This window comes from Theobroma umbraticum, unplaced genomic scaffold (genome assembly GCF_002168275.2).
Source record: "Theobroma umbraticum cultivar Fairchild unplaced genomic scaffold, ASM216827v3 scaffold_239.1, whole genome shotgun sequence".
NCBI lineage: Eukaryota > Viridiplantae > Streptophyta > Magnoliopsida > Malvales > Malvaceae > Theobroma > Theobroma umbraticum.
Genome location: NW_018397273.1, coordinates 666259 through 693117, shown reverse-complemented (window position 1 = coordinate 693117; position 26859 = coordinate 666259). Strand labels below are relative to the sequence as shown.

Sequence of the window (26859 nt, the reverse complement as noted above, 5' to 3'; positions counted from 1 at the left end):
AATGATTAATGATATTTTGATTAAAAATAGTTAATTAATTATTAGTTATAAAAATTTATTTAATATAAAATAAAAATATAAAAATTTAATTAATATATAAAATAAAAAATTATTAATTTAAAATTTTATTTATTTATTTGTTTGATTTAGTATCAAAAATGTAAAAAAAATAAAAATTTATTTAAATAATTTTTAAATAATTTCAAATTTTTTTGAATATTATATAATTATAACTATAATTATAATTTCAAATTTTCCAATTCGCACGCCTTCAATAAAAAACGGTGAGCGAATCTCGAGTGTAAAATTTTGACCCACAGCATCTGGATTTGCCAAAAGTATTCTTGTTTTTATGTGCACTAAATTTAATGCAACATTTAGTTTAAATAAAAATATATATATTGCTTTTTATTTTCTTAAAAAATTATTATTCTCCCAAAACAAAATTACTTTGCCTATATTTTATCATATTGATCCAGATTCCATTGGGTTAAGTAAACCAATAGTTCTTCACGTTTATTTTTAAAGAATGCAACATTTTGAATAATCCAACATATTATATACATATAACTGGAAATAAGATAAGTTAATTTATTATTTTATTCAAATTTGATTCATTGAATATTTAAATTCTACATTTAGTTATATTATTTATTACATCTAGAAAATTAAAAAAAAAACAACTCTATTTAATTACCTGGGAGCTAGAGTTTCCAGTAGCTTGCATGGGTAATGAATGGATGGATATAAGATGATACTCGCTCTGTTCCATTTTTATTAATCTACCTTTATTTGATTTTCATGAAATTGAAGTATATAAAATAATATACAATTTGAATAAATTTTGGTATTTAACTTAAATATGTATTTCTTTGTTATATATTATAATTCAATTTTTAAATTTTGTGTAAAGATATTATTATTTAATTTAATTATTTACTGAACCATATCAATCTATCAATTTTTATTTAATCAAAATTGACATTAAAAAAAAAAAAGAAGAACTTAAACTTACCCAGGCTTTATCCAACATAAATTCAAACCTATAATGATTCATATAATTCCACTTCTCAAAGAGAAGACCCACACACAAACCTTTCAAAGTCCACCTTCTACATGGTTCCAAGTGGTTGCCCTTTCAAACATTAGTTTCCCATCAATGACAGAAACAAAATTGGAAAAAAACCCAAGTTTTTCTAGAACAACACAGTGAAGACTGGAATTGTGACGTTGACCTATGAATTTGCATTAGTCACTGCTTACTGCTTACCGTCAATGCCACAGATTCACAGTGTTTTTTCTAATTTTATTTTCAAATTACCATTAATTTGTCAATTTATATTATTAAGTTTTTTTACATCATATTTGAAGTTTAACTTTGTCTTATACATCACCCAAGCAAATAATTGTGATAAGTAATGTTTCTTAGACATAATATTTAAAAAATCTTTTGAATTATTTTAAAAGATTTTGTTTTTTATTACATTTAATTAAATCTTTATATATTTATTTTTTAATCAAATAAACTTTTATAAGTAACAGTTGATTAGTTGATGTTAATAAAAAAAATCACTTGTCATTCTATATCATATGATACTAACGCAATATATTAACATATCATCATAGATAGTCATTTTGGTATATTGATGTGCTATAATTATATAATCACTTAATATGTTTTACCCTTCAAGTGAATGTTATATGAGTATAAAATAATAAGTGGTATTTTTATTAATAACAAATGGTCAATTGCCAATTAAGAGAGCCTATTTGATCTAAATAAAAATATAAAAGTTTCATTAAATGTATTAAAAGAATAAAGATATATGTACAATTTTTTAAAGTATTATATTTTTTTTTCTTTCAAGAATGATCATATATAACATTTTTGGGTAACACAAAGGTCACAAGATTTGATTATTTGGTTATGTCGAAAGGGCAAGTCTCAAAGTCGTTTATTAGGCCAAAAATGATTAAGCAATTGCAAATTGTTTCATAAAAAAGAAAACAAATTGAATATTCTGGAATCTCAACCTTCAATAAAATTTTAATTTGAGTCGTGGTCATTGATTTTTGCTGTGTCTAATCCTGGCATCACATATCATGCATATTCTCTCTTGATTGAAGGTTGCCAACCACGCTATACTCTTATTTAATGATTAGAAGACCTTTCAAATGGAGAATCCACAGTCCTCAATTAATAAACATATAATTATAATTATAGTTACGGTCATTTTGCTTTGTCTAATCCTGGCGTCACACACCATGTATGAATGTACAATCAAATGTTTTGAAATTTGGCAATTATCTTACTTATATTTAATAATGGTAACACCTTAATTACTTTTATGACTTAAAATTTTTTTATTTTATTTATGTGTTGACAATTTCGTGATAGGGAGTTAAGGAAACAATTAACGTATATCATGACATTATAATCGAAAGAGACATAAAATTTCAAATCAATTATCAATAACAATTTGAATTTAAGAATTTACCTCTCTCACTCATCATCATAACACTTCTACGCCACATACATAGTCAAAAATTACATTTAAAAGTTTTGTCTGCGATTTGGAACCATCGCCTATCAACATCTCCAACGGGAAAAGACAGCTATTGTTGAATATTTCAACCCCCTTTTAGATTTTTTTTTTAGATTTCGAAGTAGACTCGCTTTACAAGAAATCGTCTTACTCTAAATGATGATTATTTCATATTTTAAGACAAAAGTGTCAAAATTGTAAGATGTTTCAACAAATTTGTTCCTATTTTACCTTTCAATCGATACAGTGTTATGGTTTCAATGAGAAGTCATGAATTTTACATCAAAGAGATTATACACTTTCCAAGAAGATGTCATGATTTTATAGAAGAACTATGAATCCCACATCAAGAGGAGATGTTATTATTTTAGAGGGAAGTCATGAATCCCGTATTAATTGTTATACTATAGTGAGATTAGGTATTTAAGGGTTTACACCATTTTCAATTTATAAAGTGCATTTGACTAAAATAAATAATATCTTATAAGTTGATGTGAACTTTGACATTTGCTATCAGAGTATACATATCCAGGGAGGATGTCATACTTTCAAGCCATAAATGTATGAGTTTTGGACTTATAAGTTGGAAGTCTATACAATGCGTATGTTTTGGATTTATAAATAACTATTTTACTTTACTTAGTCGCTTTTAAGATTCAAATTCATGACTTTCGAGTTAATATTTAAGTTATAATAGTTAAAATAAATGTTTCTTCTTGTAAATTAGTCTATACCTTTTCTTGAGGAAAAAAAAGAGAGAGGAAAGTTTAACCTTATTATGTGAGTTTGGTTTTCAAGATCCCTTGAGTTTGGAAATACCAAACAACGAAAAAGGGGAAAGAGAACAATTTTTCAGTTTCTTGTTCTCTCTTTGGATGAAAACAAGAATAAAAGAAAGCAATTGGTGGCAGCAACTCTAGCAGACATCTAAATACTCCATCATAATTCTCCATGCAGGTCAGAAAAGAAAGACAAAGCCAGTTTAAACGAAACAGAAAACTATATATTAATCAATGCTTCCTCTAGGTATAATATGGAAAAAAAAAAAAACCCTGGTAATGGAGATGAGTCTTGTAATCCCTCCAATTTAAATAATGTTAGCATTGTCTTGTGCCTTGTTTGGATGACAGTGTAGAGCTATAGGAGTTGTTGCCCATAAAGTATTGATCACAAGGAATTGTACAATGTGACAGACTAGTTGTTTGATAATTGGCCCATTTGCTTTCCTAGTTGTCTTTTTAATCTTGACACATGATTGAGGTATCTGGTGCCAATTATGGCAGGCTTTTTTATGTTTCAATCCAAATTGGTGGGTGATGTTTACAAGAAGCTAATTGGGTGGGATAGCAAAAACTAGTTGGGTGCAGCAGAATTCCAAGGAATTTATTCCCCCCAAATTGAAGTCCTCTTTGTAGATATGGCTACAACTGATCTCCTTTTAGAAGCAATTGGAATCATTTTTGTGTGCCCAACATATGTTTGAAGAAGAAACAACAAAGGAAATTCTCTCCTTTTATCTTTTCCTGGTGATGGTATGGTGGCGGTTTTGGGACAAAATAATTGATGGGGAACATTCTGATATTCCCATGGAACCAACTCCTCAAAAGGGTTTCAACAAGTTGGGTCGCACCGAGTTGGTCTATGGCATCCTATATTTGTTCACACGGCCCGCCCACTACCAAACGAAATTGCAAGGTTTTCCTTATTTTTTTATAAGCCTCTACCGACGGATTTCAATCGGCTAGAAGCATTTCATTGAAAAATTCCAGAGTTCAACGAAATTTTTCTGAATTCTTAATATTCGAAAATTTGAAAAACTTCTAATAAAACATTTTGATGAAATTTCGTTAAAAACTAGCAATTTGAACTAAATTTCAATGTATTTTTAATAAAATCCTCCAATAAAATTAAGCCAGTTTAATGGAATTGACACTACAATTTTTTGACAAAATTCTGACCTGGAATTTTTAATATTCAAAATTTTGACAAATTTCTAACAAAATATTTTTATGAAATTTCATCCAAAAATGATAATTCCAACGAAATTTTGACAAATTTTTAATAAAACATTCCAATGAAATATTCTTTAATTGAAAATTAGTTGAAAATGACGATGAAGCATGGAATTAGCGCCACAATTTTCAAACAAAATTCTGACGAATTTTTAATATTCAAAATTTTGACAAATTTCTAATAAAATATTTTTGGTGAAATTTTGTCCAAAATTCTAACAAAATTTTGCATAAAGTTTTCTGATGAAATAATCTTTAATCCAAGATCCATTGTAGTTGATAAAGCTAGTTTAATGAAATTGGCACCACACTTTTCCGATAGAATTCCGACAAATTTTTAATATTCAGAATTTTAAAAAATTTCTAATAAAATTTTTTAAAAAAATTCCTTTTTACTCTATAAAGTAGGAATCCACTATCCTAGTTCCCTTAGTAACACTTCCCAGAGTATATTGCAAGTTACAAATTCCAGTATCATCTTGTTGGGCAAATTTTTATTTTAGTGAATTTTTTTTGAAAAATGACGATTTTAACAAAATTTAGATTGAATTTTTAATTAAAAATCTGTCGAAAATGACGATGATGCCAATTTAATGGAATTTGCACCACAATTTTGGAACGAAATTGACACCTGACCAGGAGCTTTATGCATAACAACATTGCAATTCAAATTTTCTTACTTTTTCCCCCTTTTTATTTAAATTTTATTATTACAGCTAGTTACACCTAACGCTGTCCATATTTATAATTCTATTTTTACCTTACATTATATGGTAATTTTACAATGTTCATCCAACAGAATTATTTCTAGCTTTCAACCCTGTTGTATGTAGTGAAGGTCATGATGCGTTTCCTCAGTTTTATTCACCAAAAGCAAATTCCTCTTCATTAAGATTACATCGTAATATGCAGTGCTGAGCACTACATTATTTGGCATTTGAGAGGAGCACAACCATGGGTGCTCAAGTCCAACAATAACTACAACTGCTGCTGCTTAGAGACGACCACAATCGTAGCGGGTGTGGGCAATCTTGTCTCTAAAGAGGACCATTAGAGAGATAATGCATAAGCTTTTTACCAGTAGGGTTGAAGTATCGAGCATGGTCCCGATAAGAAAAGTTTCCAGCGACAACCAAAACACTCTCATTTTTCGCTCTTTAGCATATTGATCCAATGCCGCCTCCACGTTAATCATTGTTTTCGCTTGTTTTTCATCAACGCGCATGGTTTGGTTTTGTGATAAGCATCTTGCAAGCACGACTGCGTCTTCTAGAGATGCTGAGCCACCTTGCGCGAGGAATGGAGCCATGGCATGCATGGCATCTCCTGCCAGTGTCACACTCCCTCTACGAAGATTTGATCCAAGCAAATCCCATGGTGCTCGGAACCTCAAATCCGTCAGATGCAGGGAGTCCACATCGCTGTCCTTTACCATCTCCATTATGTGGATGGGGAAGTCCTTCATTGCTTCCACAGTTAACTCTTTGATCAGAGTTTGAGATTTCGAAGCCTTTGAATCTGCAGGTAAATTTAAAACCAAAAAAAACAAAATAACCATTTAGAAATTGTTAGTATGATTACAAGGACAAATTCCAAGCGTCCCAACAATATTTATGAGACGACAGAAATAATTATGTCAGACATCCTACATGAGTGATTGTGCAATGTTTTCATTGTATTAACTCTTTCACTCATAAAAAAGAAAGATCTACTTTGATCTGAATCTACCCGGACTCGAGTATTTTTTATTAATATATAAATCTATTTTTAATTCAAAAGAACCCAACACCCATCTCATCTCTTACTTATAGTATCTGTGACATTTAGACTAAGCTAAATTATTACCTTGAGAAGTTTGTTTCCTAGTTACAAACCAATACACTAGCTTCTCAGTGACAGGCAAAAGTCCCAGCTGAACATCATCTTTGCTGAAAACGAGGAAGGCACCGCCAAATTCATGACCTGTTTCATAATTTGTGAAGCCCCTAATAACACTTGTGGAGAAAAGCCTCGTGGAGTTGAGTCCAAGAATGTTTGCAATGGTAGAGTTCACACCATCACATCCGATCACAACCTGCTTTTCCAAGAATTTGCAAATTAATATTATCATAGGTTCCACTAGGAAACTCAATTTTGATTTTTGTATTGTCAAATACTTTAATATAGCATTCATGTATAATTCAAAAGTAAAACTCTGAGAAGGGAGAGAGCATTGTAATTGGATTAATTATTAGATTTAAAGTCCAAATCTAAATTCTACCCTCAAATACAAGCTTTGAAAACAAACCTTGAATGCTGTTTTTGTGAATGCATGAATGAAGGAATTGTTACAATTACCTTGGCCATTAGCACACTTCCATCCTGCAATTGAAGAATCGGATAGGACGTTGAGGGATCTAATTTTATGGACATCACCTTGCATCCGAGGTGGACAGTATCTGCAGGCAGATTCTCAGCTAATGCATTGAGGAGGTCAGTCCGTTTCAAGCATCTTAATTCTCCAACATCCCTACAAAAACTCGTAAGTTAATTTTCCAACCATTTGTCTTACCCCAACATTTAGATCAATAATAAGTGTGTCTTTGGCTCTAAAAGCTCTGTTCAAATCTTTTTTTCTAAATAAAAAAAAGAACCCTTTTTGTATTATGCAGAAAATCCTTAGGTATATTGGCATAAGGTCACAGGAAAATGCTATTTGTTGACCATTTGGAAAGGAAAAGAACTTCTCGTACTAAAAAACAACCAGTGTAATAAGGAAAAAGGTAAACTTACCCAACAGGCAAATCTTTCTTCTTGCCATCTTTAACTGTAATGTATTGTCCCCTGTGAACAAAAAACCTAGGCAGATTAAAACAAGTGACAATACTTTTTTCGGAGAGGGAGAGAAAGGGAGATTATCTTACGATTGTATAGAAAGAGCAGTTTGCCTAAGTTTGGAAGCAATGCCAAGTTGATCCAATGCACGCCACCCATTTGGTTGCACTATGATGGCAGCTCCTGTTGCTCGCAAGTTTTCTGATCTTTCCAACACTATACTTTCAATCCCTTTCCTGAATTCCACATTCTTCTTCATCAATCATAAACTTTCAACCCAAAATCCAACGATATGCTCCCATAACTTTGTATTGCAAATGGGTTTCTAATCAAGATTTGAGTTTATCTGGTCGAATATCTAATCCGCTATTTTTTTTTTTGGTATAGACGAGAAAGTCTAATTGAGGTTTGAGATACACTAGGTTCTTAGTACATTATACAAACGTACCAAAATGAATATTCATATTAATTAATACCAATATATGCTTTTACTGAATCTACACATCAAACTCCTCTTATTGTTTATATTTCATAGGGTAGGAAAGATTCAGAGATTGGTTGATTCAAGAGCAATTACCCAGAAACAGCTATATCCCTTGCAAGCAAGGCCTACGCTCCACCCAAAATACAACCAGAGCAGGAATTGCATTGCCAACCCTTGCCATACCAGAAAAACAAGCACTCAACAAGGTCATGACAGTACGATGCTAGAGAACATAAACAAGATCTCATAACCATTTTCACAGAAACAGAACCATATTCCCGTCCCTCAAGGCAGCCCACATAACCAGAACCACCCACCAGAAAAATGAAAGCCAATAAGAAAAGAGATCCTACGCAGGCAAAAAACTCAAGATACCAGTTAAGCAATTGCATCGAAGACAGCAACCCAGGAACCCAGAGAAGATACAGACTAGGACAGTTACTCATTAGCATTTTCCCAAAGAACTCCTTTAGCCAAAGTTTCGGCTGCCCCATTATCTTCTCTGGGTATGTTTACAATCTGCCATTTTGTTCCATTTTGAATGTGGTATGGTGTTGATGTATGCTAGCTACTAAACGGTATGAAATAATTGTTATAACCCGAACAATTCTTTTTCAGATTCAAAGCCATGTATTGCATTTTGGATTTTTTATAATAATTTTAGAAAGAAAATAATATATATATATATATATAACCAAAAGGAATATCTCGTGGTTGAAATAAAATAAAGATCTAGCATTTAAATGATGGAGATATTTATTGTTTCTCTCAATTCTCACTCATGTCTTTCTCAAGATTAAGACTTAAATTAAATCATATTCGACTTATATAATAAGAGGTAAAGTTTTCTTTATTGACAAAAGTTAAGAAAAGAGAAAGCCACAAGAATTTTTGAGAATGTCAAAAAAATTCATTGAAAAATGCTTTATACACTGTCTTATATGTAGGGGGTAATGAATGGCCAACAAGAGAGAAAATTAACTTTACTAATCTATATAACTAACAGCTCCTAACTAACTTTTAAAAAACTAATTAAATGAAATGGTGCCTTTCATTGTACAGAGCATCTGTCCTTTAGTCAAATGGTGCGTTTAGAGCACTTACTGTCCAACCTTCTTTCTTTCATGCTCGAGCTCTTCTTTGTTGCTCTTCATTGAAGCCTTTTATTCATTCAAGCTTGATTAAGTTTGGAATTATTCCTCAATTTTGTTCATCACTTCCCCTTGAGAGGAGGCGTGAATGCTGTGAGCATTCATCTTACTCAGTAGCTTATAAAATGACTTTGGTTGCAAAGTTTTGGTGAAAATGTCAGCTACTTGCAAGTTTGTTGATATGTAAAGTGGCTTGATTATACCTACCAACACTTTTTCTTCAATGAAATGACAGTTCATTTCAATGTGCTTTGTCCTTTCATAGAATACCGGATTTTTGTTGATGCGGATGGTAGATTGACTATATGAATACAGGTTTATAAGACCATCATGATTTATCTCAAAATCTGTCAACAAATGTTTCAACGATATTAACTCATAGCATGTGGAAGCCATGGAATGATATTCTGCTTTAGTTGAGCTCCAAGTTATAACAAATTATTTTTTGACTTCCAACTGACAAGAGAATCTCTTATATACACACTCTAACTAATGATTAATTCTCAACAGTGGGGCATCCTGCTCAGCCTGAGTAGGTTAAGATTTAAAGAGTTGATCATGATTTCATCAAGATTCCTTGTCCATGAGTATTTTCAAATATTTTAACACCTTGTGAGTTGCCAAAAGGTGCATTTGACCAGGTTTATGCATGAATTGTGACAACACTTGCACTACATAAGAGGTGTCTGGTCTACTAAATGTGAGATATAGCAATTTACCTATTAGTTGTCCGTAGTTTATTGGATTTGTTAGTGTGTCTCCATTATGAGCTTTTTACAGCTTGTGATTGTAGTCAATTGGAGTATTTATTGGTTTAGCTCTTAGCATTCCTTGTTCTTTAAAAAGGTCAAGATTATATTTCCTTTGACTTATAGAAATCCCTTCTGGTGCATTCATAATTTCTAGCCCCAGAAACTGTCTAACGTCTCTAAGATCCTTGAGTTTAAATTGTGAGCTTAAAAAGTCTTTTACTTTTGTTGCTATATGAATATATGTGCTATCAATTAGGATGTCATCTACGTATTCCAGGAGAGCTATAAAATCTCCACTAGAAGTCTTCATGGTAAACAAAGAGTAGTATGCTATTGACTACTTGAAGCCAAATTGTAAGAGTGATGTAGTAAACTTGGCATTCCATTGTCTGGATGCCCACTTTAATCCATACAAGGATTTGTGCAATTTGCAGACCAGCTTTGATCTTGTAGGATATTCCCCTTAAACTGAATAACCCTATAATAGCTCCATATGTACCTTATCGTCCAAATCTCCATTAAGAAAAACATTATTGACATCTAATTGTGATAGGGACTAACCAATTGCTATAGCTAGAACAAAGAAAACTCTAATGGTTAATCATTTTGTTACAAGATTGAAAGTTTCCTAGTAGCTAAAGCTTGTAACTTGATTGTCCCTTTTAGCAACCAACCTTACCTTGAATCTTTCAATCTCACCATTAGCCTTTAACTTTACTTTATAGATCCATTTGCACCTTATGACTGTAAACACTATAAATAAATAAATTAAATTTAAAAATTCAACCGATATAACATGAGCCACGTATGCCTGATTCAAAACCTTAAGTAATGCATTCCTATGTGCTTCCGAATTCAAAAGTAAAGATAACAGCGAGATGAGAGCAAGCTTCCATTGTCAACGAAATACAGAGCATTGAATGCTCCTCATGTAGCTTAGATTTGAGATCATTTTCGATGGATTGCTTTTGACTTGAAGGCCACCCATCAGGAATTCATACGACAATGACATGTGAATTTGAAGGTAGAGGTACTATGTTCCATGTACCTTTATCTTGTAAACCTTTTAGTTCAAGATTCATGGCTTCTCTGCAATGTGAACAAATCACAACTTGATGATAAGAGCTTGGTTCATGAATATGAGACAAAGAAATAGTAAAAGCCTTGTGTGCAAATGAAAGTTGGCTAGAAGACAAGTGATTTGTTATAAGATGAAAAGCAACAATATTAGTTTGAAAAGGTAGATCAACATAATAGGCATCAAGGTACTTAGGAGTTTGTTTTTGTCTTGTGCTTTTCCTAGTTGGTATCTCTATTTCTTGAGAATTGGTTATATCAGTACTGTCGCTGTCAGCAGCAGTAGGCATATTGTCAGTTGGAGGTGTATTATGGTGAAATTTACTTGAGCTTGATGTGGAAGGACTTTCAGATGATGGAAAGGGTTCATATAATTGTAATTCAAATGGTATGTGGTTTTGGTAAGGTTAAGAATGGGGAATCTGAGTCAAAATCATCAATATATTCATCATGCATATCAGGAGTTTTATAAAATGCATTTGATTGCATACTATTGCTTGATGAGTGAAATGGAAATACCTGTTCATGAAAAACAATGTTTCATGATACCAAGACTTTTTGTGCACAAAGATCATATACCCTATATGCTTTGACATTTTTTGGATAACCAAAGAATATGCATTTGTTTACTCTTTTATCTAACTTTTTAATATTTCATGTCAAATTGGATACAAAGAAATAACATCCAAAGACTTTGAAATAGTCAAAAACCGGTGGTTTGCCATATAACAACTCAAATGGTTACTTATTGTGAAGTATTTTAGTAGGTACCTTATTAATGATGTGAATTGCAGTAAGAACTACATCTCCCTACAAGTGACAAGGACATTTAGACTGTGTTGGTGTTTTCTCTCAACCACACCATTCTGTTGAGGGTTATCTACACAAGATAGCTAATGAATGATTCCAATGTTGGCAAAGAACTCAGCAAGTTTAAACTCACTTCCATTGTTTGATCTTATGCACTTAATTGAGATTTCAAATTATTTTTGGTCATACATATTAACAAAAGAAATAATAGATGAAACCTTTAATCTGTTTCTCATTAAGAAAATCCAAGTGAAACAAGAAAAGTCATCTACAACGGTGAAGAAAAATCTTTGTTCTGATAAAGTTAGAATTTCATAAGGCCCCCAAATGTTAGCATGAATCAGTTGAAAAGGTGTATTTGTTTTTTGAGTATGAACATGAAAAGGAAGTTTTCTTTACTTTGTCAAAAGGCAAATTTTACAAAGTAATTCATTCAAACAATTAACAATTGGACAATGTTGATGAATTAGATTAATTCTTTCTAAAGGTGCAAGGTCTAGCCTAAAATGCCAAAAATCAGAGGTTTTATGTCCTGTTTTATAAACATTGACAGAAAACACTGAAGGAAACTTTACTAGTCTATCAAAATAGGATTTTGACATGTCTTGTTTATCTTTGCTATCTTGCATCAGATAAAACATTGAAGATGCCCTAGCAACCCTAATCATTATCCATGAGAGAATGTCCTAAACAATACAATATGGGATAGTGAAAAGTATATAGTTTTTCTTGATACAAGTGAGTTGACCTATTGATATAAGATTAAACTTAAAGCTTTGGACACATAAGACATTATGCAGGGTTAATGATGAATTTATTTTAACTAAACCTATATGAGACATTGTTGCTATTCTATCATTTGGCAATTGAACATAGCAATTTTTTATAGATTCAGTTTGAATAAAACTATCTAAGGAATTGGCTATATGATCAGTTGCACCTAAGTCCATGATCCAATGACCTTGTTTAATCATGATAGTATTAACATGTTGAAGTTTAGATGGTAGATTTTATGTGTACTAAAACAATGATGGTTAGAAACTAAACTTGCAAAGGCAAAACTGACAAGTGAATGTTTAGTTTGTTGAGTGTTTGTTGAAAAACTCTTACGATCATTGTTGATCAAACCATTCTCATTCAAGAGCTTTATTAGCTTGTTAACCTGTTGCTTAATCATAGATATTTGGGACATGGAACTAGTACTTCGCATCTCTTCCACATGATTAGCATGAAGTTCATTTGTTTATGGTTCATTTACAGTAAAAACATTGTTTATCACAGCTACACCTTTCTTCACATTATATTTCCCTTTGGTAAATTTGAAATCCTCAAGAAAAGTAATGATTTTGTAGCATTTTTCCTTTGCATGACCCTTTTTGCCACAACGAGTACAAGTCAAGTCTTTCCTTGGTTTCTTTTTGGCATTAGTGCTGCAAGCATGGCTAAAGACCCAAGGAATGGTTGGGATTGGAAAAAAAGGTTTCTTTGCGTTTCCCCTCTCAAGACCATACTATCAACCTTGTCCAATGTTGGAATTGGTTTATTTAAGGCATTAAGGAACCTAAATACCATGTCCTTTAAGTATTGGTTTGAATATTTCTTGAAGCAATTTGAATTGCATTTTCCACATTGAAAGTGTGGTAGTGGCTTGTAGCTTTTTACGTCTTTCCAAATTCCTTTTAACTCTATAAAGGAGGAATCCACTATCTTAGCTCCCTTAGTCACATTTCCTAGAGTATATTGCAGGTTATAGTTTTCAGTATCATCAGGTTGGGCAAAGTTCTATTTCAATGTGTTCCAAGTCACTATAGCGAAGTCCATAAATAATATAGTAGAAGCTATTGGTTGTGAAATAGAGTCTAATAACCAAGCAACTATCAAGTTGTTGCCTTGGTTCTATGCCGATTAGGCTGGATATGTGATTGAAGGTTTGGGGATGGTACCGTTTATGAAACCAGTTTTGTTCCTAATTGATAGTTTGCTCCAAGCCACATAGTTATTTGTAGAGAGTTTGGGATTCACTATCATTGAACCCGTATGGTTAGTGTGGTAAAGGTAGTATGTGGATTGAGAGTCACATGCTGGTGAAATTTGTGAGGCAGATGTAGTACGTTGAGGTCTAGATTCGATTGATTCACTAATCTTTCAGCTCTTAAACAAAAAAACCGAAACCAAATATGAAATGAAAAAACCAGATTAGTGTACTTACTAAAATATGCGGTTGATACACGAAAAGCTAACAATTTCCTATAATTTGAACTCGGTTTTGTCTGGTAAATCAACCGTTCTGCTCTAATATCATCACAAAATGTAAATAAAAGGGAAAAACGACTCAAGAATTTCTGAGGATGTAAAAAAAGTTCATTGAAAAGTGCTCTGTACACTGCCTTATGTGCATAGGGTAATGAATGATCAACGAGAGAAAATTAACTTTGTTAATCTATACAACTAATAGCTCTTAACTGACTTTTAAAAAGGAAATTAAATGAAACGGTGTGTTTCATTTGTACAAGCTAAGATGTTGGTCTTTCTTTAAATGATGCGCATAGAGCATCTGTGCCTTCGTCAAATGGTGCGTTTAGAGCACCTGGTGGCTAGCCTTCTTTCTTTCAAGCTCGAGCTCTTCTCTGCTGTTCTTCATTCAAGCTTCACTAAGTCTTATCATTTATGTTACAAATCTTATTGAATTTATTCCAAGATTTGAACTTGAAACTTTCGAAATAGTCTTAAATTCTGACTTAAAGATGTCTCTTTAAAGTCTGAATTAATAAACATATGATATTTGTTTAGTCTGCACTTTTCTTCTATATATTTGTTTAGTGGCACATTCAAATGCACCAAACTTACTGATTATATATTCACCCATGTCACAAAAAATTAATTATAAAAGTTGGATAAGTGTTTATCAGGCATTTATTTCTCTAAATGATTATCCCCATCTGATGATCTTTTCTTATATTGTTGGAAAAAAATTAAATTCGAATCTTCCTTTCTTTAAAAAACTATAAAAGCTTCCTATCATCTCTCTCCTTTCCATTATTCTTCTTTCCTTGACCAGAATTTTATTTTGAAAGGCATTTGCATTTGTATTGATTGTTAACTAGATTTATAGAGTTGTATTCGTATGATCTAGAAATAGCTGGATCGTGTATTTTTTATTATTATTATTTTTGAGAATTTGGAGAAGCTAGATCTTTGCTGCGATGAGTCTTCATCCAATACTAGAATGAAGACTTGTCGCAGCATGAATGTATTCTCTTAAGGAATAAATACAATTTATACCTTTCAAAAAAAAAAATTTCTATAAAGCTGTTAGCCAAGTCTCTAGTCCTTCGATTATGGAGAAAACACTGGATACGGCATGACTCATCCTATCTCGACGTATCAGTACAAAATTCCCCTTTTCCCTAGGTCACACCAGGTTCCCTGAGTCGCAGAACCACACATGCTGCCCAAACTCCCTGAACCACCCTGAACCACCCTTTTGACTGGTAAACCCCTCTCACTCTATTGAACTACCTTGATGTCCAGTTTGCTGCACAGCCTCCCTATTACGCCTTCCCTCAGAATTATAAAAGCAATGAACAAGGATGAAATTTAACTTGGTATACATGCAGCTTTACTGTTAATTTCATATAGCCCCAAGTTATAGATCAGCTTTTTTGTTCATATATTGATCAAGAAAAAGAAATAATACATAGCAATTTTTCTTCCTATGTATCTAAAATGTACTTTAGCAAAGCAGTCAACCAAAAGAGAAATATGAAAGAAAGAGAAGAAGATCGACGAGAGAGTGGAGTTGGCTGTTGAAGATAAATAATGTTAAAAACCTGTGAAGAGCAAGAGCCGTGGCAAGGCCGCATATTCCACCACCGACAATGACAATCTTTTCTTCCTCGCCCCTTTCCATCACTCTCTTCTCTGTTTACTGATCTTTATTCTTCTTCAGTTGCTTCTTTCCCTCAAGAGAAACATATACATATACATGGCTCGCCCGATCACCTGCTTCACTTTCTGCCTTGCCAACTTGCTTTGATGCTGTACATCGAGATAGGCAACGTTTTAGAAAATATGAATATGAATTGAAACAAAACTCAGAAATTTCACTTCATTGTACCGCCATGCATAAAACATCTCCCTACACGTTTAGTTATTAAATAAAAGCTGGTGGTTAACTCATGGGTGCAATGCAATTATCAATTATTGTTCCTTATTTATCTTTTTTGAATATTATAAATATAAAACCTAAAGAAAAACGTTCATGGACTTGTCGTGAATAGATTTCCTCATTATCTATAGGCAATTAGCCTGTAAAATTACTATTTAGTACCATGACAAAATTTTTGTGCAAATTGTATGAACTTTTTGGGCAATGCAAAGTGTGTTTACTTTGAGGATTTGCTGGACAGTAATGGATCATACCCAACAACCAAAACACAGAAAAACACATGGACAAGAGAAAAAAGTTGAAGGCCACACGAAACTGATGAAGACACTGTTCACAGAACTGAAATATCTATCCGGCAGCAACTGCCATCTCCCATTAAAGATTGTTTCAGACCTTGTTTTCTTTTTTAAAAGTGGCTGCCTTTCCTATCACGTCCTACAAAAAAAAAAAAGAAAAAAAAGAAAGCATGAATGTGAATTTAAACAAGAGAAAATTATAAAAAACAATCTTTTTTTTATAAAATAATTTTAAAAATAACTACTCATATAAAATTATTTATTTTTATTCAAAAATAAACATGAATAGATTAAAAAAATACTTTAAGCAAAGTGTTTTATTCATGTCCTCAAAATCATATTCTTCTTCTTAAAATAAATAAAAAATTTCTAACATTTTTTTTCTTTGCTTGATAAGATAAAATGTAAGAGGAAGAAAGTAAATGCACATAGTATACGTACACGTTAACTGACCTTATCTAATTATGTTCCTACTTTGTACTATAATATATACGTATATGTGTTTTATAACATATACACACATCTTTTTTTCTTGCTAATCTTAGCTCATATTCCATGTTCAAGTGCACAGAACTCACACCTCTTTGTTGGTGTGGTACAAATACTCAATACAACAAGCTCAGAACCCTCAAAAATAAACAGGCTTACAACCAAAATCAACAGATTTCTTCACTGCATCCAGTAGCATCTGAGTCTTTCTGCTAATGTCAGGCCATTTAGGATCAGGGTGGGAGGCAGATGTTCTAATATCATGAACAAGCCCTGCAAACTCCTGAACCATCAAAGCCTCCTGCGGTAGCTCAGAATCCACAACTACTTTCTGTGGCTTCACGTTCCACCCGATATGAAGTTGCGCGAGCTTCGCTCCCACAGTGAACTCGAATGAAGCGGAGCTCTCCTGATACGGGATTATGAAGTCCCGGAGATTCAAGGATCCGCCAGAACCAGTTATGGTCAAGTCCATGGATGTACTGGAGAAGAATGAGCAGTGAATAATCCCAACAGTTTCCGCTGGTTCCCCATATTGAATGGAGGCAGAGCAGGAGAGGATGACTCCATTCGAGTTTTTGGAGACGTCTGGTAGAGCCGTGACTAAAGTTGGTAGCTGGTAATTTTTGGCCCACAGGATAGCTCCAAGACAGTACCAGCCAATGTCACCAAGGGCACCGAGGGCATCCATGTCTGCTTTTACTCTAATGTCATTCTCAAGGAATTCAGGGGATACTGAAGTTGTTGATGTGCTGTAGATCTGACAGTCAGATAAGCAACAATATTCATTTAATTCGTGTCAAGTACCAGGAACGGTGGCACAAAGATTAGAAGGCCAAGACAGAATTAATCCCCCTTCTAAATACAAGTAAGAAGAAAACAAAAGACACTTACGTAATTGACATCTCCTAAAAGCTTAGAATCAAAGAGCGTCTCCTTCATTTTAACAGTCCTAGGATGGTGCAACCACATGGACCCATCCATGAACTGCACACCATTGGATTCACAAGCTTCAAGTATCTGCTCCAACTCAGTCACATCGAGCGCCGTTGGTTTCTCTATCAGCACATGCTTCTTCCTTCTGGCAGCCATCACCGCCCAATGAAGGTGCAGACTAGTCGGCAGTGGCATGTACACAGCATCCACAAATGGATCATCGAGCACTTGATCGTAGCTCCCGTAAATCTTGACGCTCTCACGCACGCCGTTGTCACTCGCAAATTGCTTGGCCTTTTCTATGGAACGGCTGCCAATGGCGTACAGGACCGAACAGGGGGCTAAGTTAATGGCTCTGGCAACTTTTCTTGCTATGTTTGCACAACCGATGATGCCAAAACGAATTGGAGTTTCAGGTTTTTCACCCATTTTTATGATTTGTTGCTCTGTTGGGTTGGAAGGCTGTCGAGCTTGATATTCATTCGGTGGTTGGACAACGTTGGAAGGGAAAGGATCAGGATTGAACCATATCCCCTGGCTCTACGTGGGCTCATTTGGCCCTCCAAACCCTCATAATAAAAATCCATTATTTCTTGGGCTGGGCCTGACCGACACACTCGATATTAATAACTCAGGTTTAACTTTGTGGTTGTTACTTTCTTCCAGAGAAAAACAAGCTTGGGATTTTTTTTCTAAACATTTTTAATTATGATCTATATTATTTTAAATAATTTAATTAACTAAAATTTATAAAATATATATTTAAAAAATGATTTATTTGAAGCTTTTGAAACTTTTTTTCATATTTTAATTAATAATAAATACACAATGATAAGATATTAAACTTTAAAACTTTTTTTTTATGAAAAAAAACAGTTAAATTTGTGACAAATTTAAGTCTAGTTACTTCACCACTAGTAGTATTTTTTAAAGCTCAATATATTATCCTAGTTGTGTTGAATGTTGACCTTGAGTTGGATGGGTGGGTAGTTCCAATGTGATTTCCTAATTGTTAAGACAAGTAATAATACTAGCACTAATTTAATATTATTTTATATTATATATCCTTATCATGCAAGTCATTATCAATTAAGTAAAAACGAGAATTCCAAAAGGATATTAAATCAATTTTCCAAGTCCACGTTAGAGGCATACTTATAACTTAATGATTAAGCATATTTTATTTTTTTAATGATATGTTTAGTTTTATTAGGTTATCACAGTATTACATGTCATATTCTAAAATTTAATTATTATATGTTATATTAAAAATAATTATTACATGTCATGTTAAAATATATTTGTTATATATTATGTTAAAAATTTAATTATTACACATCATATTAAAAAATATAATTATTATATATTATGTTAAAAATTTAGTTATTACTTATCATATTAAAAAATATAATTATTACATATCATATTAAAAAATGTAATTGTTACAGGTAATATTAGAGATTTAGTTATTACATATCATAATGAAAAAATTATTATATGTTACATGTCACACTATAATTTTGTACCTTTTCGTATTTATATGATAAATCAACATTCATAATATGTACATATTCTACATGATACCTTTCCCTTTAACATTTAATTTTAAGAAACTAAAAATATTTAACTTTTAATTATTATAATTAAAACATTTAAATATTAAATTAACAAGAACTTAAAATTTTTAATTTCAAATTGAGCATTTAATCCTTTTTAAAACGTTGAATCAAAATAAAATCTCAAAAAATGTGCTTTTAAAAGTTCAAAAATTTTATAAGAGTCCCAAAATGCAGTTAACAATTAACATTTCTCTTCCAATCAAATCATGTTTGACTTTTTGACAAATCCGGAAAAAATATCTAATAGAAAATCACGCGCCAGCCAACGCACAGCTTTTTCTAGACAAGTTCGTGAAGATGGCGGGCGGGAGGTGGACCATTTCCAATTGAAAAATATATTACATTTCTATAAAAGAGAGGAGGTAGCAGCCTTCGAAATGAACCAACAAGGGAAGATAACCCGTCTTTGATGTGAAAGTTCAAACTTCCTTTTCTTTAATCTAATCTTTTTTAAAATTATTAATTATAAAAATATATAGATGTGATTAAATTAAATAAAAATAAATTTAATTGAATATTCTTAAATACTTCAAAAGTTTTTTCTTAAAAAAAATATTATATATTTTTTTATGCCAATCATATGAATATGGTAATAGATATTTTATAATTAGACATACTACCTTATTTGATTCAATTAAGTAAGATTAAAATATTTTATAATCAAAATCGAATAAAATTTGGATAATAAAATTTAATAATTATCGTAAATTCGAATAAGGTTTTGAGTAGAGTCACGAAGTATTCACTATCCGAATTTTCGAATTTGAAAACTAAGAAATACCTTATCCCGTATATTTTTGTTGATATGGAACAAGTGTGCGTGGCGTGGGTGGATTCAAGGAAGAAACGTTTGGAATCTGGACAAGTGCAGTGTAAAACCAAAATTAGTGGAATATTTTATGTGTCTGTAGTATTTTATCTCTAATTTAACAACGTCAATGCTAGGCAGAATACCTGTATCAAAAAAAAAAAAAAAAAAAAAAGAAAGAAAAAGGAAAATGATGACGATTTCCATTTCCCCACATGCCCTCCCTCTGCTTCAACGTTATAAAAGAGTGGCTCCCTCTACATCACAGGTCAAACAGGGATTGGGCCATTGTCAGTCAGTCGGTGGCCGAGCAGGAGGAGGAGTTGTTTTGGCGATGGCATATCTCAATAATCTTACGACCACCAACCATTTGAGACATGTGGAGTCCATGGCAACTCTGCCTTCGGGCGCCGGCAAGATTTCCCATTTGAACGCTGTCGTCTTGGGTGAGGCTCTTGCTTCGGAGGAGGACCACCTCGTTTTCCCTAGTGATGACTTCTCTGGCCAGGCTCTCGTTCCTTCTCCAATAAAGGTTTCTCATTCTTTTTGTTTGTCTCCGTTTTTTACCATTCAAATCAATACTGGAGATATGTTCATACTGCGTTATGTTTCCTTTTAATTCATCAGCAGCTGTACATGATAACAAAAATAATGGATATTTATGATTTGGCTTGTATTGAGTGGTTATAATTGATGATTGTTAATTGTGGGGGCGAGATGAGATCAGTACCTGGAAATGTACAGACGATCAATAGAGGACCCCGCTGGATTTTGGTCCGACATTGCATCATCGGAGTTCTACTGGAAGCAAAGGTGGGGAGACCAAGTCTACTGCGAGAATCTCGATGTCAGGAAAGGGAACACAAGATCGAGGTCTTTTTCTCTGTTTTTCGTCCTTGTTTTGTCTTGTTTAAGATTTGGGTCAACGTAAGTCTAATCACTTTCTTTCGTTCTTTCTGGGCGTTACCAGTGGTTCAAAGGTGGCATCACCAATATGTGCTACAATTGCTTGGATAGAAACATCGATGCTGGACTTGCTGACAAAATCGCCCTTTACTGGGAATCGAATGAACCTGGCTTTGATGCCACTTTGACTTACTCGCAGCTACTGGACCGAGTTTGCCAGGTTTCTTTAAGTTTGTTTCTTTGCTGCACCTTTACAAATTCATCAATTGGAAACACCTCTCATTTGGTTCATTTCTCTGCAGCTTGCTAACTACCTGAAAGCTATTGGCGTTAGAAAGGGTGATGCTGTTGTTGTTTATTTGCCCATGTTAATGGAACTCCCGATTGCCATGCTTGCATGTGCACGCATTGGTGCTGTTCACTCGGTACATGCCTCCTCTTTGTTAGCATAAAAAGGATGAACAGTGTGAAACTGCTAAACTCTAAGAGATTACATTGTTAATTTCTGCTTTATAATTAAATATATTCCTACCCCCTTCGTCCTTTCAGGTTGTCTTTGCTGGATTCTCTTCAGAATCTCTTGCCCAACGTATCATGGACTGCAAACCAAAAGTTGTTATTACTTGTAATGCTGTTAAAAGAGGTCCTAAGACCATCCATCTCAAAGACATTGTTGATGCTGCCCTTGTTGAATCTGCCAAGAATGGGGCCTCCGTAGGTTAGTAAATTTTAAGAAATTGTTATCTGATTTGAGCATTGTTTTCTCCATTGCAGTTCATGCATATTTAGACTGGGTCAAACCCATTTCCGGTACTGAGTTTTTGACTTGAGATTAATTTTACAACTTTTGCTTAACATTGCCGTACATTGGAGCACTTATCTTTAGCCTAAATTTCATTTTCTATAGCAACTAAAATTTTTGGTACAACAGTCTTCCCTTGCACTACTGTCCCTTCAATTTCATTCAGAATGTTTTGATAGCCAAGGGCCAGGTGCTTGCCAGTTGCCTTAACATAACCAATGCAGTGTGTTAGTCAGATGTGGCTTAACATAACCAGATATAGAACACCATGGATGCTAATCAGGCTGCTAAGCCCTTACCTTTTTGCTGCCTGCATCCTGTGCTTTTGTAATTGAGCTGCTTCCTCAAGTTGCTGCATGGATTTCCATCACCAGTGACACACAATTTTATTAATTTTTATAACTCATCTGTTCTCTATAAAAAGGAGCTATCTTCTTGTGAGCAGATGTATGCTTAACGTATGAAAACCAATCGGCATTGAAGAAGGAAAGCACTAAATGGCAGGATGGAAGAGATATATGGTGGGAGGTTAGTATATAACTGGAAAAGAATTGTACATTTTGATGGTTTCTGTTTTCAGTAGCAATAATTTTAAATTAGTATTTTGTTTAGTCGTGGATTGCTGATTTTCATAATCTTCTTCTAGGATGTTGTCCCAAAATATGCAACTACTTGCGATGTTGAGTGGGTTGATGCAGAAGATCCCCTTTTTCTACTGTATACTAGTGGCAGTACTGGAAAGCCGAAGGTATTTATTTTCCTTGGTTGATGTATTTTATTTAGTTTCTCATTTACCTTTGCTATGCTCTAATATGAACTTTTAAAAGGGCGTCCTCCATACAACTGGAGGATATATGGTGTACACGGCTACAACATTTAAATATGCATTTGACTACAAAGCGTCTGATGTGTACTGGTACTTTGGACACTCTGCATCCTTAATTTTCCTGAAATTTTATAAATTCTTGCTGCTTAGTAATATATCAATACTTGGTTTGCTTGACATATCTTTTCCTTGATTTTAGGTGCACAGCAGACTGTGGTTGGATTACTGGGCACAGTTATGTCACTTATGGACCAATGCTTAATGGAGCAACAATTGTTTTGTATGAGGGGGTAAGGGTGTACAATTCTTATTTGACATGGAAAAAGAGATTATGCTTCCAAGATTAGCAACTAATCCATCTTTAAATAGATCTGGCATTGGATAGTGTCTATGATGTAACTTTTGATTCCGTGGGGATTGTCACTAAGACTAAGAAGGAAAATTGGCAACTAATCCCGCTTAATTAAATTATGTCAGATGAAACATCAAGGTATATGGAAGGTTTGATAAGTTATATTCTGTTTCTGAAAGTTTATCAAGAGAGCAACTAGGTAGTAAGACGCTATCCATCACAGCACATTGCAGCATATGAACATAGAAAATGTAAACTTTGATTTTAATATATATAATGGCCATTAATAAGTATAAGAATCTCATATTTGTTGAAACAAGATATTTTGATTTAAAAATGTTGTAAATGTTTCAATAGATAGCAACATGTCCACATGTTATATGCAGGCCCCAAATTATCCTGATCCTGGACGATCTTGGGACATTGTTGACAAATACAAGGTTACCATATTCTACACTGCCCCTACATTGGTGCGCTCTCTTATGCGTGATGGTGATGAGGCAAGATTTATCTCTAACCTTACTTACAAACTACAAATCTATGGACCAAAATATTTATCAGAATTGTTGTGAACAAAGAGAGCTCCTCTTTACTGGTTTGCTTCATTTATGTTCATATTTGACACCCAGCCTCATAATTTCCCACAGCTTCAATTTACTTTGTCTTCCTTTTCTCTTTCAACATTGTCAACCAAAATGGAGCAATAAAGATTAAAGGCACTCCATTGAATTTGGCAAGAATCTAGCCATTTTCTTTAATTCCGGCATGGAAGTTTATTTCTGTGATCTTTGAACTATCCTTTGGCCTGTGAGGAATGCTATTTTGCTATGTCTATTATGTTTGGATAGAAACCATCACAGGAGTTCCTCTTGATGTATTTCCAAAATTTATATTGATATCACTATTGCTGACTATGCAGTATGTTACACGCTACTCTCGCAAGTCCCTGCGTGTCCTTGGAAGTGTTGGAGAGCCTATTAATCCAAGTGCTTGGAGGTTCTCAGCTTTATATAATTTCGTCTGATCAACAAGTTTACTCTCTATTTTTATCCTCTCTTTCTTTCTAGATGTAAAAGAAATGTTTAACCTAAAATCATCCCAATTACTGTAGGTGGTTTTTTAATGTAGTTGGAGGCTCTAGGTGCCCTATTTCGGACACTTGGTGGCAAACTGAAACAGGTGGCTTCATGGTAAGTTTTTTTCTTCATTCCTTCATGTTACATATTTTGTTAGCATCCTCTAAGCAAATATTCTCAGAACTAATTTTTACATGGAAAATTTAGATGATTTTACTCTGCTTTACATGCATATGTCAACTTTTGATTATTGTTCTCCATTGTTAACTGGCAGATTACTCCTCTCCCGGGTGCCTGGCCACAGAAGCCTGGATCTGCTACCTTTCCTTTCTTTGGAGTTCAGGTTTAATGCAATGCTGTTATAGTCATACGCTCTGCAGTTGCCACTCCGGTGGATCCTCTGCATTAGAAATTTCATGGATTTGCTTTACCGACCACTGCTTAGTGCCACTGCACAGAATTAACGCCAAAGGCCAGTACCCAGTGGGTCCGTTACTGTAGCACGACGGTGTGGTTTCTGTGGCCCTGTTATCCTAAGCACATCATAAGGTCCGTGCAGGTTCGAGGCCTTGAGCCTGTGTTAAGCCAAGAGGACATGTGAAAGGGCTTGAGTTGGCTACGACCTTCAATATGGGTGCCCGGATCCTGACACTTAGTGCTATGGACTACGGATTCCGCTGTACTCTGGTTTCCCGGCATTGATCCTAGTGAATGGTCCTGTTTTTTTTTTTTGGTCTTTTTATCAATCTCTTCTTCTTGTATAACTGCAGCCTGTCATAGTGGATGAGAAAGGAGTTGAGATTGAAGGTGAGTGCAGTGGTTATCTCTGCGTGAAAAGCTCATGGCCTGGTGCATTTCGAACTCTTTATGGTGACCATGAGAGATATGAGACAACATACTTTAAACCATTCCCTGGATATTATTTTACTGGTGATGGCTGCAGCAGGTATGTTGTTCCTAACACTGAAATTGCTATTTTTTTGGTCTGCATTTTTATTAGTGCACAATATTGGATTCTAATTTGCCATCCTAGACTTTTATCAACTGATGGCATCCTCAGGCACTACTGTTGAGTTACTTTTGTCTTTGGTTTAGGGACAAGGATGGATACCACTGGCTTACTGGAAGAGTGGATGATGTTATCAATGTTAGGTATTCTTTTTAATGAAGTTCTGTTATCTGGAAAATATCCTATTGAATGTCTTCATGTTCGTAAGCAAGTAATTAAACAAACCGTTTCTTTCCTGTTGCCTGTGGATGATACTATCTTAATATTTGCAGTGGACATCGTATTGGCACAGCTGAGGTGGAATCTGCTCTAGTCTCTCATCCTCAATGTGCAGAAGCTGCTGTGGTTGGTGTTGAGCACGAGGTATTCAGTGGGCCTGATGCATGTTTCTAAGAATTAAGTACTAAGTAGCTGAGATACATTATTGTGGTTAGTAAGTCTAAGCTTTCATTTTCCGCTGCTGTTAGGTTAAAGGACAGGGCATATATGCCTTTGTTACTCTTGTGGACGGAGTTTCTTACAGTGAAGAACTCCGAAAGAGCCTTATACTCACAGTGCGAAATCAGGTTTGATACTATTCCAGTGGCTGTAGCATAAAGACACTTAACCTAATGCACCTTTCTTTTTGAAAATTATTGATGTAGAAATGATGCCAGCGTTATCTTGGTCTACCGACAAATTGGAAAAAAAATTGTTGAGATGTTAGTACACCCATGTGTAGGAACTCTTATATATTACCCTAAAAGTTCTGGAGGATATAAACACGAAACTTGAAATAGAGTAGTGTTAAGCCAACAGATTGATCGACCTTATTTGTTTGAAAAATAGAACCTTCTGCTTTAATCATTTTAAAGCCTCAAGGAAGTCCAAGTGTTATATATGATCTACACCATAACCAGATTTCAGTTCTCAGTCCTGTCCTTGCATTTTTTGATTGTGGTCCTTATCAAGAGTACTGGGGTTTTTGTGAGACTCATCTCCTGGAATAAAAAATTGAAGCTTTAGCTGTTTTAAGCGATATCCTAACATCCCACTCAGATAGTGAATTGTTTGTTTAATGAGCTTTCATGCACTTGATTTGAATTTCCATTGCTCGTAGTATGAGATGTCCATCTGCCTTGCAGATAGGAGCATTTGCAGCACCTGACAAAATACACTGGGCGCCTGGCCTCCCAAAAACAAGGAGTGGAAAGATAATGAGGAGGATTCTGAGGAAAATTGCATCGAGACAGTTAGATGAACTTGGAGACACAAGCACACTAGCAGAGCCTGGCGTAGTTGATCAGCTTATTGCACTTGCTGACTGCTGAAACAACTCGAACTCACGGTACCGGATGCCGTCCCTTAAGGAGTGCCCCATTTTCGGCTCTTGATAGCTGTTAGTTTCAGTTTTTCCTTGTCCCTTATTTCTTTCCCCATCATATACATCTTTTGAGGTTGTTTCATCCCTATAGATTTCTGATTATCGCGGTTGAGAAAAGTATTCAAGCAGGTCCCTGTATCATGGTGAATGCTACACCGGTACTTGTAAACCAATGTACAAATTGTACACTTAAAATAATGGAAATAATAGTAAATGGGGCTTGAAAATAATTCAAACGTGTAGAGTTTTATTGCCATTCTCATAGCCCTAATGCCTATAATTAGCTTCTAAGAATAAGGGGAGCGGAATTATAACATAAACATGACACATGTGTCACGAGTTTATATTTTTAATCCAAAAAATATATTTATCATGTGGAAAAAAACTTTTATTTATAAATTCAAAATTTATCTCATCTTTGTTGTATTTGTTCTTTCACATATAGAAGAGAATGATTCGTATTTTTATTGTATTAGTTTTGTCATAGATAAAGGAGAACGATTCATCTTAATTCGAAGTATTTTTTATAAGATATCTCATATTAATGAATAGTTAAGTAGACT

At 33.9% G+C, this 26859-nt stretch overlaps 3 protein-coding genes across 3 annotated transcripts; 1 reads left to right on the top strand and 2 right to left on the bottom strand.

The window, feature by feature from the left end:
• Window positions 1-5552: 5552 nt before the first annotated feature.
• LOC110426864 (monooxygenase 1-like) lies at window positions 5553-16264 on the bottom strand. The gene is made up of 7 exons (XM_021442181.2): window positions 16069-16264; window positions 15477-15684; window positions 7462-7608; window positions 7331-7381; window positions 6896-7067; window positions 6404-6632; window positions 5553-6076 (listed from the first exon to the last, which is right to left on the bottom strand). Exons 2-7 carry the CDS (start codon window positions 15554-15556, stop codon window positions 5553-5555), a joined length of 1203 nt encoding a protein of 400 aa, XP_021297856.1. The 5' UTR covers window positions 15557-15684; window positions 16069-16264.
• Window positions 16265-16490: 226 nt separating this feature from the next.
• LOC110426866 (NAD(P)-binding Rossmann-fold superfamily protein) lies at window positions 16491-18021 on the bottom strand. Its single transcript, XM_021442182.2, has 2 exons — window positions 17494-18021; window positions 16491-17359 (listed from the first exon to the last, which is right to left on the bottom strand). The coding sequence occupies exons 1-2, from the start codon at window positions 17962-17964 to the stop codon at window positions 16739-16741; spliced, it is 1092 nt and encodes a 363-aa protein (XP_021297857.1). The 5' UTR covers window positions 17965-18021; the 3' UTR covers window positions 16491-16738.
• Window positions 18022-20050: 2029 nt separating this feature from the next.
• On the top strand, window positions 20051-26526 carry ACS (acetyl-CoA synthetase). The gene is given in 19 exon segments (XM_021442180.1): window positions 20051-20494; window positions 20690-20822; window positions 20825-20835; window positions 20933-21088; window positions 21171-21293; window positions 21418-21586; window positions 22116-22198; window positions 22317-22418; window positions 22498-22586; window positions 22696-22786; window positions 23235-23348; window positions 23768-23844; window positions 23960-24038; window positions 24199-24267; window positions 24695-24870; window positions 25020-25076; window positions 25206-25296; window positions 25401-25499; window positions 26058-26526. Coding segments are annotated over 19 exon segments (2307 nt in total). The 5' UTR covers window positions 20051-20092; the 3' UTR covers window positions 26244-26526.
• The last annotated feature ends 333 nt before the right edge of the window (window positions 26527-26859 follow it).